This window comes from Heloderma suspectum, chromosome 6 (assembly GCF_057233095.1).
Source record: "Heloderma suspectum isolate Gila_16-S chromosome 6, 16-S_ref, whole genome shotgun sequence".
NCBI classification, from domain to species: Eukaryota; Metazoa; Chordata; class Lepidosauria; order Squamata; family Helodermatidae; genus Heloderma; species Heloderma suspectum.
In genome coordinates, this window is record NC_139463.1 from 85612672 (window position 1) to 85628832 (window position 16161).

Consider the following 16161-nt stretch of genomic DNA (forward strand, 5'->3'; position numbering starts at 1 on the left):
CAAAGAGCTGGAGTTGGAACTTGGAGATAGAAGCAGAGCCAGAGGGCAAAGGAGAAGACTGAGGCACTTTGTGGGGTACAATATTCCTCTTCCTGGGGAACAGAAGTTGGGTAGCTGATCATCTACCTAGGGATGGGGGAGAAATTTGTTCAGTTCACATTTTAATGTGAACTTACCTATTTATTTATTTTTTTACTTTCAAACCAATACTCAAACCAAAACTCTTATTCTTCAAAACTTGCATTTCTCCAAATTTTGCAATGGAGTTCAAATAAAAATCCAAAAATTCATAATATTAAGAAGATTGCTTGCAAAAATGTGTTTATTAGTCAAAAGTGCATACAAAATGCATGTATTAGGAGAAATGCAGACAAAAATGTGTACACATTTTCATGCAAACTTCAACAAGAAATAGTATCAAAGTTTGGGATGGACCAAACATAAAACTGGAAAAATCCTCAAACTTCAATAAGAACCAAACTTAAGACTAGAAAACTGAGAAACGGAAAGAAATGGAAATTGATTTGTACTTTCCCTACATCTACATGTCAGAACACATGCTGTTTCCATCCATTTATGCTTTGCTTGTATATTCTGAAATAAAACAAATATTATACAGACATCTTAAGCCTCCAGTGCTCTTTCCTCCAAAGTAAGGCAGACCCTGGGTTACACGGCCTCTGGGACTTCTTACTGCTTTGGGAAGTAAGCAGTGCACAATATTAAGAAGGGGGAAATGTCAACAATAGTTGTGGCGTTCCTAGACACATGAAAACGGGAATAGTTGAAGGAGTAATGGGCTGATTAACAGTTCATGGCAATGGTATGGGAGTTGCCTCCTCTTGGCGTTTCTCACTATTCCAGTAACGCTGGTAAAAACACAGACCACATGGGCCAATGAAATGAATCCTTCACACACAAATGTTGACCAGTGGGTCAACCAAGATTGTCATTAATGAAACGGACCTACCAAAGATTGGAGAAATGCATGGGAAGAAGAAATGCTTGCTTATTTTGTTCATTCATTCATCAATTCACTCCCACTCCCCCAGAGTTACCTCCCTCCATAACCTGAACAATATATACAAATAAAAATAATGGTGGTGCCCAATGAAAACTCGCATTTTTATTTTTATTATTATTGCTTGCAATGGCATATCCAATTCTTTGTCCACTGTTATACAAAAGCACTGCATACACAAACACTGGGTGGTAGAGTCACAGAGGACGTCCACAGGAGATAATGGTTAGTAGGACAATTTCTGTTCACCATTCAGTTCTTCATTCATTCATTCATTCATGATTTACAAGTTGCTGCTGCTTTACAATGTTGCTGAATAACAACGGACTCTGATTCTTCTGTCTGATACAATTGCTACCTGACTCTTCCTTGGACCCAGCACTCGAAGCTCAGGGAGATTATCATCAGACAGTGTTCAGATCTCAATAAATTTATTTCATGGTTAATTTTTATTTTATTTTGATGTGTAGCACAACACAAACATGAAGGTGAGAGAGTCATGCACAAGTTGAAATGGAAATATACAACAATTGCACAATCTATCTCCTATTACCGGGACCCTCTGTATGTAAGGGAGTTTCCCATGCAGCATGCCTGGCTGAGGACCAGCAGGCTGGGGGAAGAGCTCAGCAGTTTTCCTGTAGGGAGGGGTTGCTGATGCCTTCAATGTGTATCCACAGCCAAGCATTTTTTTAAAATTGTAAAAAAAACACCCCATGATAAACCACACACAACAGTTAAATCTTGGTGGTATTTCTAGTATTATTTTCCTTATTTTACCTTCCTTCTGAATTCAAGGAATTTCCTGTCAACGTTTCTTTTCTGGTGAACAGAAAAGCCTGGAGATCCCTTCTTTTCTATCAGAGTTTCTTAAAAGGGATTGGGACTCCAATTTGTATTATCTCTAATGGACATAGATCCCAGTGCTCTGCAGTCTGGCCAAAACTTAAAAATGGATATAATTTCTCAGTTGCCTGAATGGGAATAGAGTTTATACGGAATTTTACCTCAGCATTATAAAATGAGATTGTTCTTGCTTCTGGATCCAGGAACATGCCGATCACTGAATAGGACACTGCTTTCTTTTCAATCTTATTCTCATCTTGAGTAAAAAACAAATCTCCTCTGACACTTCTCAGGGCCCAGCATCCTTCCCCAAGGGGCCCAACGAAATTCTCCTTTTTGGCTTTGTCCCTTGCAGCTCGAGACAGCACCCCTAGCTCCCAGTCTAACCTGTCTCCTACCCTGACCTCCCAATAGCGCTTCCCAGTAGCATAACTTTCTTTCCCCACAACAATCAGAGCCCCCAAGGCAGATTCTGGTTGCCCAGTGGGGACAGCTTGAAGCTTGGCTTTTTTCTGATCCTCACTAATGATGACATCCAGATGCTTATAATCTGAATCCAAAGTGACAGTAGCTAAGGAAAAGCAGAGAGAGAAAACAACATGAAGGAACAATAATTAGCTCTAAAGAGGTGACAGTCTATCACAGTGAAAGCATTTGCAGTATAACCCTAAGCATGTTATTTCTATTGAATTCAATGGGACTTACCCCCTAGGAAGGATTGCAGCCTGAAGGCGTAATCCTATGAGGATAGGCATCTGCCTCTGAACTTGGAGGCGACGTCTTATTCAATGCAGGGCAGGAGAAGCATGGAGGGGATCATTCCCTCCGTGCTTCTCCTGCCCTGCATTTGCAGCTAGATAGCCGATTTCAGTTGTCTAGCTGCGGGAAGGCAGAGCGGGTGAGGAGGCTGCTGGATGACACATAGGATGTGTCATACCGGCATTTCTGCTTTCCCTGCCCTGGAACACCCCTGGAATGCCCCATTTTGGCCACTCCATGCTCCCCTTCTGAGCTCGGAGCGCAGGGCCTCTCAGGCAGTGCAGGGGGGGGGGAGGTTCTCCAGGAACTGACCTCAAAGCGTGGGCTCCAAGGTCGGTTCCCAGAAACCCACATATCCTATGGCCGTCTAGGTGCTGACTAGTGGCCATAGGATTGCTAGGGATGTACGAATCCCTTACCTTCCAGTTCGGGGGGGGCGCGGGGGGGAGGCGATCCATTCCTCCCCCCGGAATGCTCACCGGCCGGCTCTGCTCTGCGGCAACTCCATGGAGCCGCCAGCCAGCTCCGCACAGCAAGCGATACAGCTGCCATTGCCATGCCGTATCACTGAGCACTCACTGCAGGAAGGGATCCGTACGCAAATGGCATCTGCTACGCCATTTGCGTCCCTGTTTTTTCACGTGATAGGCTATGCAAATATCTATGTAAATAAAAATGCGTAGCCTATCTGGGGAAAAAATCAGGGATGCAAATGGCGTAGCAGATGCCATTTGCATCCAGCTCCCTTCCTGCAGTGAGTGCTCAGTGATACGGCACGGCAATGGTGGCCATATCGCTTGCTGTATGGAGCTGGCTGGTGAGGAGGATCTGGCTCTGCGCAAGTCTGGCGGGAGGCAGAGGTAGGTGGACCCGTTCTGCCACAGACTCTGGAGGCTGGATTGTTCCGGCCTCAGTGGAGTCCGTGGCAGAATTCTCTGCCATCCCTAAGGGTTGCTCCCTTAATCTCATAACTGATCTGGTTGTACTGACTATCCAAAGTGGATATAAACTCTACTTCTCATAGCCAAAAGCCACCACAACTGCAGCAAAAACAAGAGTCATGTTTTTAAGATGCTGCAAAACAATAATGTGGTTTTTTACATGCACTAAGCCCTCCATGTGCATCTCATATTAGTAAGATTATGATCCAAGATGAATCAGGGCATCGCATTTCTTCTTCATAAGGAGGAGGAAGAACAAGATTTAATCAGCCAAGGTTTAATTCCAATGAGTGATATCATTTAATTCACTTTTCTTTCTAATTCTGCTGTGCATGAGCTTATGTGTTTGCAGCTGCCCTTCTCTCCTCTCACTCTCATCTTTCTCCTTCTGCCTTTCCATTCCCTAAACCTGGTACAGCCTCCATCTTTCTATTCTCCAAGCCACTCCATTTATCCTTTCAGTCCCTCCCCAAGATCTACTTTTTTGGAGAAGCCTTTCCTGAACCCCAAAACCAGCCTAGTCGATCTGTATTTGGCATTATCCGATGGCTTTATCATGCTGGTATGAAACTGCCCAGAGCCTCCATCTGGAAGATGTGTGTGTGTGTGTGTGTACTACTGTGGTGCAATGCTAGAGTTTTGGGCTTGGATATGAGAAATCCCAGTTCAAAATCCATAGGTACGAATGATAGTTTCCCACCCTATGCTTTGGAAGAGGGATGATTTTCATTTCACAACTTTGCCTCTGCAATGTGTCAAGAGACAGGATATTGGCATAAACCCAAGCAGTGAATTTGTCTGATGGAATAGGCAGAGTAATAATTTTCTTCTGCAGAACCGTCTCTGTTTGCTTACACAAGTTCTGAATGAGTTTTCATTCAAACCACACATTGCTTATTGGCCACATTCAAAACAGGGTTTTAAAAACTGAAAAATGAATAGGTCAAGTCTTAGTTGATTTACCATCTAAAAGAAGTGTGTTTGGGTTCACACATGCATGTTTGTCACTTGGTGCCTGCACCAAGAAGTGACAAGTAGCATGAGTGAAAAGTCACCTCAGATCAAAACTGCTTGTCACGCCCCTGCTGGAAGACTCCTCCTTGGAGAAAGAGCTGGAGGATGAGGAACTGCCCACCACCAGCAATGGCCAGGATCTGCCAGTTGTCCAGGAGGAGCCTGGGCCCTCAGGGGTGTCTACCATGAGGGGTTCACCTGTGGAGGACAGGGACTCTGCCTCAGGGGAAGAGGGAGAGGAATCCCTTGGCCCTCAGGAGAGACACCACCTAAAAGACAGAAGGAGTGCTAGACTGAGCCAGATACCTCCTTGTGAGAAAAGGTCTACTTCCATGTAGGAAGCTTGATCACAAGGAGGACCTTTTCAGCTGCATTCACCACCAGCTCGCAGCTGAGGGTTGGGTGTGACTCTGACAGTAGCCACAAAAAACAAACAAACAGCAGTGTACTGCTGATATTGTTGCTGGAAACTATTTCGACTAGACTTTCCTGAATCTAGCTTCCGTTGCCTTGTCTCAGGATTGTTTCCTTGACTGCTTCCTGGTGTGAGTACTTCTGGACTGAGCTCCAACTCTCCTTTTGCCTGTTCCTTGTCTGCTGTGTTGCCTTTGGGGCCTTGTTGCCTGATATCTGGACTGAACTCTGCCCCTCCCCTTGCCTGCCCCTTGTCTGTTGTGTTGCCTTGGAACTTTATTGCCTGTGGCATGGACTGTTGAGACATTGCCTTTTGCCTGATCCCTGTCTGTGCTGACCACCTTGGAATTCTTGAACCCTTGAATCTGCAACTGTTAAGCTCAGATTCTAGGGATGTACGAAACATCTACCTGGTTCCGCGCTGGGGCATCAGCAGTGGGGGGAGGCGCGCCGTCCCTCCCCCCGGAATCCTCCCTGGCTGGCTCCGCTCCGTGGCAGGTCTGCGGAGCCGCCACCTAGGGCCAGCCTCAGCCGGAGTTCCGGCCACGGCTGGGCTGCTGCGGCTGCAAATGGCGGCTGTCGTAGTGGCCGCCATTTGCGTCCTTCCAGGCTGCCGTGATAGGCTACATAAGTACTTACGTAGCCTATCACGGCAAAGAGCAGAGGCACAAATGGCGGCTGCTATGCCGTTTGTGCCCCTGTTCTTTGTCGTGATAGGCTATGTAAATACTTATGTAGCCTATCATGGCAGCCTGGAAGGACGCAAATGGTGGCCGCTACAACAGCTGCCATTTGCGACTGCAGCAGCCAACCGAGAGACCAGCCACCGCTGCCTCCACCGGAGCCACCACAGCAGGAGCTGCCGCCCCCTCTGCCCCAGGTAAACTTCGTCCCGGGGGGATTCCGCAGGGTGGTGGGGGGTGGGAGGCCGTTCTGCCATGGGTTTCGGGGGGCTGAATGCTAGTGCATTCGGCCTCACTGAAATCTGTGGCGGACTTCTCTGCATCCCTATCAGATTCTAGAAACGTGACACTGGTAGACCTGGCAATCGTATAACTCCACATCACCTCGAACACAATGGATTGGGTCTGGACTAAGGATGTAATCCTGTCAGGATTTCTATCAGACTGACCTCAGAGAGTGATGGGAATCCTATGCAGAGTATGAGGAGCGTGGAGGCGATCTTCACCTCCGTGCTCCCTCCCCTCTGTATTTCAGCTAGATGGGCATTTTTGCCTGTCTAGCTGAGGCGTCGGGGCAGAGGGCGGGGAGGCTGGGGACAGCTCATATCCCCAGTTGCCTCCCCTACCTGCCCATGGGAATGATGACCCCATTCCCTCCTCTCCAAAGTCGCTGTTGCAATCTCAGAGAGGCAACCGGCATGGTTCTCTCTGCACCACTTGCAAGGGGGCAAGAAGCTCAGACTCCTGGGTCCACAGTCCAAGTGCTGTCTCTAACCCCAGATCCAGGAATCTGAAGTATCCTATGGCCCCACAGACGTTGTCTAGGGGCCATAGGATTGCTCTCTAAATTAGGTACACATAGTTCTGGTTCCCATTGAAATAAATACGTCAAGACTAATATCCCACACTGATTTCAATAGGACTGAAGCATAATTACTTATTCTGGACCCAACCCATTATGTTTCTGTGGAGGCAATTCACACAGCCAGCTGCATCTCAGCAAGTGAAAAGTTGCTGAGTGATGACACTGAGTGATGTGCATTAGTCCGAATTATGGCAGCTCCCTTACCTGCATAACTCTGAACTCTTCTAAGTTCTACAAACAAGGAAAAAATGATCAACTGCACAGAATAGTAAAATAGACCAACAGCTATGAAACAACTGAGCAGCACCAAATCATTTTGGAATGTAATAAATTGATTTTACCAAGTCAGACACAAGAAACAAATTTTCAGCACAAAACAGTAACTGTTCCATCAAATCATTCTGGCTTACCCAGCTCATTCTTGAGTGTGTCTGAAATGGAAATACATTCCAATTAGTGATATCATTTTCAAGATATATACAGTTGTATCCATCCAGACTGTTAGTCTCACTTGGTCCCATTGAAATCAATCTGAAATTTAGTCATAACTTACTTTTCCCATTGATTTAAATGGGAACTAAGTGAAAGTGGCTTACTCTGGATCTTAGCCATGGATGTTTCTTTTATATACACTTAATATATTTAAGTATAAACATATTGCAGGGTAACTAGACATGAAATAACTGTTAGCAAAATAATTCTTATTCAAAAGGATGCCATTATTGTACTCTTCATCAGTTAATTCAAACCCTATTCCTCCTTCCTTCAAATCCATATATAAAGTCTTGTCTTACCAAAGCGTGTCTGCAGTTCACTCACACCTATAAAACAATGACTTGAATTAGCACAGTGAAGAGTTAGGAGAACTTAGAAGAAAAAAATGAATGACTAAGCATAGACATGGGGTCAATTCACATAAGACAAAGTTAAACCCAGCCATATGAAGTGTGCAATAAGCATTACAGCATACCCCTAGCAGTGGCTGGCGCCCACTGAGGGCATCTCTACACCAGCCTAAAATCCTGCATTTAAAAGGGGGCTTTCTGCTTCCGTTTTAAATGCAGGATCACAACGACTCCCTTTACACACGCTTCCTTCCCCCCTCCCCTTCCCCCCTCCTTCTCCCCATATCTGAGTCTCCTGTTATCTTTCATTGATCTCGCTCCTCTTGTCTCTTTTCCTCTTTTCATGGAGGAAACTGAAGAGGAACACAACGGGGTCATTTGATAGCGCATTATCTGCGATCTATTTAAAAATGGAACAAAGGGCATTTAGTGCAGGAGAGGCCCTGGAAGGTCATGGCAGGGTCACAGAGTCAGGTAAAGAGCCCGCAAACATCCGTGATGGAGCAATCTCAATCACAGGATAAAAGCTCCATGTGAAGGAGCCCTGAGTTTGGTGGGGCTGAGGACAGGGTAACCATAGTTGGAACCAAGAGGTCACCACAGCGGGTGCTAACTATATCATCATCTCCTCAGAAAAACACAGAAAAAACAGGGTGTTTTGTTGTGTGTGTTTTTCAATCTGCAGGAGCTAGCAACCGCACACTACAGAAAGGAGAAACTGAAGCATGTTAACTTCAAGAGCATGCCTGGAACACTCTCCACATTTCTGAACAATCCATAGCACAAGAATCATAGAGTTGGCAGGGTCCATTTAGGCCACCAAGTCCAACCTAGGGATGTCAGAGATTCTGCCACGGATTTAGAATTTAGGGATTCTAAAGAATCTGGCCTCCCAGAATTCATGGCGGAATGGCCCCCCGCCCCCCCGCAGAATCCCCCCGGGACGGAACTTACCTGGGGTGGATGCGGCGGCGGCAGCTCCAGCGGCAGCAGCTCCGGCTAGTCTCCCAGCCGGCCGCGGCCAGGCTGCTGCAGCTGCCATTTGCACTCTTGCAGCTGGAATAGGCTACGTAAGTATTTATGTAGCCTATCATGGCAAAGAGCAGAGACGCAAATGGCGGCCGCTACGCCATTTGTTTGTGCCCCTGCTCTTTGCCATGATAGGCTATGTAAGTATTTACGTAGCCAATTATGGTAAGGTAGCCACGGAAATGGAGTAGCAGCTGCCATTTGTGTGGCTGCCTTTACCGTGATAGGCTATGTAAATACTTATGTACCTATCACGGCTGCTTGCAAGGATACAAATGGTGGCCGCTAGGACGGCCGCCATTTGCGGCCGCAGCAGCCCAGAAGGAACTCTGGCTGTGGCCAGCCCTGGCCGGTGGCTCCAGAGAGCCGCCGCGGAGCAGAGCCGGCCAAGGAGGATTCCAGAGGGAGGGACGGAGTGCCTCCCCCCCCACTGCAGATGCCCCGGGGCGGAGCCAGGTAAGGGATTCGTACATCCCTAGTCCAACCCCCTGCTCAGTGCAGGAATCCAGTTTGAGGCATCCCTGACATCAGATTACTGTCCAGTCTCTACTTGAAAACTTCCAGCAATGGAGATCCCACCACCTCCCTAGGCAGTTGGTTCCATTGCCTTACTGCCTTGAATGTAAGGAAGTTTTTTCCTGATATTCAACTGAAATCTGCCTTCTCGTAACTTAAGCCCATTATCTCGTGTCCTACACTCTTGGATGACAGAGAACAGGTTGTGGCCCTCTTCTCTGTGACAATTATATATTCATTTATTTGATTTGTACTCTGCCTTTCTTCTAAAAATGGCATTCAAGGCAGCTTACAATCTCTAATAAAACAATTAAAAATGATTAAAAACACAACAACACAGTAAAAACAGCATCCAGCTCATCAGACCGGCTTACACGCCAAAGGCCCACTTGAATGAAATGGTCTTTGTCTGCCGACGGAAGGACAGCAGACAAGGAGTGAACCTAGCCTCCTGCAGCAGGGAGTTCCACAGTTCTCTTTCACAGTGCCACCAAACATGCTTCTTAAGGTGGTGCTCCCAAATGAGGGGTCTCTCCCAGAGACCTTAAGAACTGGGCAGGCTTGTAAGGGAAAAGGCAGTCTTTCAGGGAGCATGGTCATAAGCAGTATAGGTTTATAGGTCATAACCAGCACTTTGAATTCTGCCTGGACACAGACCAGTAGCCACTGAAGCTGCTTTAACAAGGGAGTTGTGTGTTCCCTGTAATCAGCCCTGGTGAACAATCTGGCTACAGAATCCTGAACCAGCTGAAGTTTCTGAACCATTCTCAAAGGCAGCACCCATGCAGAGCATGTTACAAACAGGATGTATCTAAGTCATCTGTAACCATGGCCAGATCAGATGTCTCTAGGAATGTGCAAATGCGCTCCTGGCCACCTCTGAAACATGGGCATCCAGGTTCAAGGCCGAGTCCAGAAGTCCACCTAAACTGTGAGTCTGAATCTTGAGAGGGAGTGTAACCCCATCCAGCACAGGTTGGATCCTTATTCCTTGATCTGCCTTTTGACTAACCAGGAGCACCTCTGTCTTGTCTGGAATGGATTAAGCTTCAGTTTGTTTGCTGTTTGCAGTCCATTACTGATCAGACACCAATTTAGAACTAGAACAGCTTCCTTAGATTTGAATGGAAAGGAGAGATCGAGTTGGGTGTTGTCAGCATACTGGTGGCATGAAACCCCCAAACTCCAGGCAATCTCTTTCAGAGGTTTCATGTATATGTTAAATAGCGTGGGGGATAAGATGGGCCCCTGAGGGACATCACAGGCTGACAGACATAGCACTGAACTGGAATTTCCCAGCCCAACAGTTTTATTCTGGTTCGGCCGCATGGCTTTTGTTCCACCTCCATCTGTTAGTGCTAACTTGCTTTGTAGCGAGCTGAGCCAGTACGCAGATTGGGGGTGGTGGTGTTATGGCAGCAATTAGCGCATTTTCCCCTTGGGGAAAATTGGTTCCACCATTTGTGCAAACTGCAATTTGCTCAATTTTTAATGTTTTTGGTAGGTCTTGAAATGTGCGCAAATATTGTCATAGTTTTTTTTAAGTTATTGCCACTTTTGCAGAATGACGCAGATCGCAAGTCCACCTGTGTCCTCTATGTAGACCCACAGACACATATTATTCCCCTCCTGTCAATGTCAATATCCTTGTCAGTTTCATCCTCTCCACAGTACTTCATTTAGCCCATCAGCGCCCACTTGTAAAACAACTTGTTGATTTCCCCCTCCACTCCTACTTTGGTCTTGGTTAGTGCAAAAGGGTAATTTCCAGATGCTTGATACTGACAGCTGTTAAATTAGCCACTGACTGGTTAGGAAAGGGGGACAAGACCTCCCACTTAGCAACCTGATCCTCAGGTTTGAAGTGTTGAACTGACACTTGGGGGTGCCCTGCTTCCATTGTATACTTGCCCAAGTCTCCAGCAAGTCCTTTTAACAGAGATCTACACTTCACCCTCTTTTCATGGCTCCAGTCAGTGGGAGCCCCCCCCCCCGCATCTGATTCATGAGCCAGGAAGAGCAAGGGTCCAGCACACAAGTGGCAAGCTCACTTCTCCAAGGATCCTGTCCACATCCCCAGGCTCTACAAATTGAAAAGTATCTTTGCAACTGGACAAGCAGGGGCCAAAGTTACATCACCATGGATATTATTGATTTTATCTGCAAAGTGTCAGGCAAATTGGTCAGAGCAGGCTATCAGGTGGCCCACCTCCTCTTCTTGCAGGCCAGAGCATAATAGGCCTCTGACCACCCCAAAAAAGTTCCGCTGGGCAACTCTGTGCAGACACAGTGGTAGTGGAGAAAGGTGCTTTCTTCACCACCCTCATTGCCATGGAGTAGGCTTTCAAATGAGTTCTAGCCTGTGTTTGATCAGATTCATGCCAGGTTTTCCACCAATGTCACTCTAGCTGATGTCCCACTTGTTTCAATGGCCTCAGTACCCTGGAAAACCAGGGGGCTTGTTGGGCTTCACTCCATGGGTGAGGACACTCAGGATTGATCATGTCAACCAACTGGGCCATTTCTCCATTCCAGAGATCAACCAGAGCTTTGACAGAATCACCTGACAAGGTAAAAGTAAAATCCCCTAGAGCCATCAGAAAACCATTTGGATCCATCAGTCTCCTGGGGCAGACCATCTTAATCGGACCCTGCAGAAGCTCTTAATCAGACCCTGCAGAAGTTTAAACCCCACTAGGTAGTGATCTGTCTACAACAATGGAACTGTAGAAAGTTCCTCCACACCCAGTTTACCATAATCCTATCCTATGTAGAAAACCAGATCGAAAGTGTGCCCTGCTGATTGAGCCTGGCCAGATACTAATTGGGACAGACCCATGGTTGCCATGGAGGCCATGAAATCCTGAGTCACTCCCGACAAGGTGGCCTCAGCATGTATGGTGAAGTCCATACAAGCCATGGAGACGCCAGCACCAATCTCGAGACCACTTCGGCTGACTCAGGAATGGAGAATGTTGAGCGGCAGGGGGGTGGGGTGGGAGTATGTGTAAGGTACAGTGTAAGGAAGCAGGTTGCAATTTAGGAAAAAGAGCAGGTATTGTGTTGTTATTGTCTGAAAGGATACTCACTTGCTTGCCTTGTCTTTCCCTCTGTTTCTGCAATAATAATAATAATAATAATAATAATAATAATAATAAGTAAATCTATCAGAGTTGTTGATAAATCTATCATTCCTGAAAATAGACAGAAATCTCTCTCTCTCTCTCTCTCTCTCTCTCTCTGTGTGTGTGTGTGTGTTCTGTATTTTTAAAGTTAGCAGAGATTGAAAGAGTGGAAAGAGTTTAAAACTAATTGTTGTTGTTGTTCAGTCGTTAAGTTGTGTCTGACTCTTTGTGACCCCATGGACCACAGCACGCCAGGTCTTCCTGTCCTCCACTCTCTCCCAGGGTGTGCTCAAGTTCATTTAAAACTAATTACATATTACTTATACATTCCTTTTCAGTATGCTTGTGACTCACAGAAATGGTCTACTCATGTGAGCAAAGCAAGATATCAGCTAGAAGCTCACAAATTTCAGCTGGAGCTGTTTCTATTATTGCATTTGCTGCATCTGAAATCTTTGTGACACTAGCTCACACATTACAGGACACATATTAAAAAGCAGTATGATGTGTGTATTCTTCCCTCTCTTCTTGCTGTTTTTCTTTTCAAATACATATATGTGGCTGCATGTCTCCCCCTCAATTTTCATTTCTCTAGGCTAAATGCAAGTTGTTCCTTCATCTTTTGCTCTTACGGTTTATGACTGCCCGAGTGGCCCTTCTCTAAATACTTCACGAATTGTCAACATCTTTAAGGAATGTCTTGAACCTGAAATGTCTCTTGCAATTGTGCCATTTGAAGTATTTGTAGGAACAACACCTCATAACAATATGAATAAAATGGCTACACAGATAAGGATCTAATGAATCTTTCCAGCAGAACATTGTGCTTTCAACATCCTGGAAATATTGGGGGGGGGGATTATTTATTTATTGCATTTATATCCCACCTTTTTTCCTCTTGCAAGGAACCCAAAGCGACTCAAGTATATAAAGGAGGTAGAGAAAAGGGAAACAATTCCAACTTACCTATTGCACCTTTGAAATGATCTCGCTCTGAAACAGTGAGAGTAAAATGTTATCATACAGAATCACATACAAATACCTTTTTCAACAGTTAGGCATGCCTACCCTGTCCATATATGTAAGTCTGATGGATCAGAAATGGACTTGCACCTGCAACACTGCCTCAGTCTCGAGGGCTGGTGTATCAGGATCAACTGACTACGTCAATGTATCGTCAGGATGTAAGGCCACCAGCATTTCTCTAATTCTTTTTTAATCTATCCCAATTCAGAGTCCACGAGGCTCTGCAGTCCACTGCAGTTCAATGCCCAAAATGGAGTTTTGAGGTTCAGTGGCACATGGAACTGCACTAATGCTTAAAAATCCAGGGGGAGAGGAGCTAGAATATTTTGATTTCATTCCATCTGCCATAGTTTAAGCAACAATTTAAATCAAAGTACACCATTTTCACTTGGAATGATAGTTTAAAAATACCAAACCACCTACATTGTCTGAATATCTGATCCTTTTAAGATAATCAATTCCACTCAAACCATCCAGTCATGAGTGACAAAAAGGATGACAACACTCTCATCATGATTAGGCAGGCTGCCTGTCTCAAAAGGATCATCCTATTGGGTTTCTATTATAGAAGCCGAATCTACTTCCAGAGAGATCCAAACAATTCAGTCCCCCAAAACACAAATTACGGCACAATCCTATGGATGCTTAGACAGAAAAAAAGTCCTTCGGCTCCCAGCATTTCGTAACCAGCCATGCTGGCTGGGAAATGCTGGGAGTTGTAGGACTTTTTTTCTGTCCATGCATAGGATTGCACCTTTAATTTATTTAAACTGAAGTTAACTCAGAGGTCAAACTTGTGGATCAGACTGAGATCAGACCAATCTTCCCTTCCCAAGTGGTTATCCCCACCTTCCTTTCCCTTATCTCTCCTCAGATAACAATTGTAGCATATGTTTTTAATGCTAATATTTATTGATATTTCTTAGTGTTACCATTAACTGCCCTGAAAGGTATACTGACAGGATGGGATATGCACTTAAAAAATAAAATGAATACATCTTGAACATTCTTACAGAAGATGTGTGTGTATATACATATTAAAAGGTATTTACCCCCTTTTATTTCATTTCTCTGGTTTTCTGCAAAAGAAAATTGCATTGCAACATTATTCATTCCTTTACTGAACATTGTAAGCTGGAACTACATGTTACATTAAATGCGCTATCTCTACAAATGGAAATTGTGTATGGAATTCCTCATGCCAAAACAACTGGGATATCTTACCTGTGTCCACTGTTGATTTCCCCACCCCTTTTCAGTAGCAGCCAATTTCAGGACAGGAGCAGAGAAAAACACAGTGCTGCAGCATCAGGACATAGATAAGTTGCCCTGAATGTTATGGACAGACAAGGCAGGGGGGTTAAGTGCATGGCTGCAGGTTTTGGAAGCAGCTGTATATTTAATGTGACGTGCAGTTCTGATGACTCTACTACCCCATTCTAAACCCCTAGTACTCAGTGAGACAGTAAATATGTTTTGATTGTACAAATTCCATCTTCATATGGGGGCTCACATGATGACATGCTCCCTCTTAAAAATCCAAACAAAAACCTACATTTCTGTACACAGAAAACTAGCATGTCAGGAAGAAAGTTAGGTTATGTAGGTTTTTTCCCCTGTAGTGGTAATGATGGGGATACAGAGGAACATTCAATCATGTGAGCCCACATCTCTTTCCTAAAGTCCTGTCATCCAGGCAGCTTTACTGCCTCAGTGAGAACTAGAACAAAGATAAGAACATAAGAAGAGCCCTGCTGGATCAGACCAAGGGCCCATCTAGTCCAGCATTCTGTACACACAGTGGCCAATCAGCTGCCCACAGGAAACCCACAAGCACGGCATGAGTGCAAAAGCACCCTCCTACCCATGTTCCCCAGCAACTAGTGTACATAGCATACTGCCTCTTATACTGGAGGTAGCACATAGCCATCAGGACTAGTAGCCATTGATAGCCTTCTCCTGCAGGAATTTGTCTAACTTCCTTTTAAAGCCATCCACATTGGAGGCTATCACTAGGTCTTGTGGTAGTGAATTCCATAGTTTAACTATGTGTGAAGAAGATAGGACATAAAGGACAACAGTTTCAAATTTCAAGCATACAACATTGAGGGTGGGGGCTGGCATCCCTCCCCCAATCCATCCTACTACTGTTCAGACACGGAACAAGTGGCTGCTGGTGGGGAAAGTGGGGTTGCATTTGCTTTTTGATTGCTGGAGCAGATGCACTATTTGCACATCCTTCAGTGAACAGAAAAACAGCAGTGTGGAATTTCTGTATTACTGGCTATAGCCAAGTTAGTTCATATAACACTAAAATCTGAATTTTGATGCAAAAAGAACCCAAATTGGAGCCCATGAAATAAAATAAAAATGGTTCTGTTTGTCTAAGTTACACAATGCAGGAAAAGAGATGAATAAATAATCTTTTTAAAGGGAAAAATCCTTGACATGGAAGAAAAAGTGCTTTTTTACCACTCTACCACATATAATTGCATAGTTGAATACTAAAATCTGCTAGTCTGGAGAGGTGGGGGTTGCTTGAAAGGGAAGGAGACATCTTTAGAGATGTTACATTTAAGTCAGAATCTTCAGTCTCTAAAGAATATCTGGAGTTCTGCTTCAAGTCTCCAAGAGTACACCAGGGAAAGTAGTTTAAAGATCTATGTTCCTCTTAATACTGCAATGCTCTCCTCGGGGGGTTGGGGGTTGGGGGGGTGCTTTCATTTGGGAGCACTAAGGAAAATAATGTAGACATTCCAGGGAATCAGTTTTTGATCCTGTACACCTCTGTCCTGTAATATTACAGTGACCTACCTTTTCCTTTAAAAAAACATTTTCACTTATATGTCCTTTTCAATTACTCACCAGCTTGAGAAGCATTCTGATTACTCCCTGAAAAAAAAAAAGTACAGCAATTATGAAAATCGGACAGCTCTCAAAAGTAGTTTAAAAGAATTGGGGGAAGGGGATAACCAATCATCAACATCATTGCTTATTCCTGTCAAGGACTCTTGAACACTGTGTTGTGAGCCATCTTCAGGCATAGAAGGGCTTATGGAACATTAGGCCCTGTTGCA

General features: G+C 45.0%; 1 protein-coding gene across 9 annotated transcripts in view; it reads right to left on the reverse strand.

Moving 5' to 3' along the window:
* Positions 1-306: 306 nt before the first annotated feature.
* The window catches only part of LOC146341676 (butyrophilin subfamily 2 member A1-like), a 33747-nt gene continuing 17892 nt past the window's right edge, over positions 307-16161 (reverse strand). For 5 of the 9 annotated variants that reach the window (XM_084805140.1, XM_084805145.1, XM_084805146.1 and 2 more), the window contains 8 exons: positions 15950-15976; positions 14137-14163; positions 13025-13051; positions 12023-12049; positions 7338-7364; positions 6954-6974; positions 6748-6774; positions 314-2438 (listed from right to left, as the gene is read on the reverse strand). In XM_084805140.1, the coding sequence (XP_084661266.1) occupies positions 1882-2438; positions 6748-6774; positions 6954-6974; positions 7338-7364; positions 12023-12049; positions 13025-13051; positions 14137-14163; positions 15950-15976 (740 nt within the window). In that variant the 3' untranslated portion in view covers positions 314-1881. Of the gene's footprint in view, positions 2439-6747; positions 6775-6953; positions 6975-7337; positions 7365-12022; positions 12050-13024; positions 13052-14136; positions 14164-15949; positions 15977-16161 lie in introns of all 9 variants that reach the window. The other 4 variants (XM_084805139.1, XM_084805138.1, XM_084805144.1 and 1 more) reach the window with 3 other exon arrangements.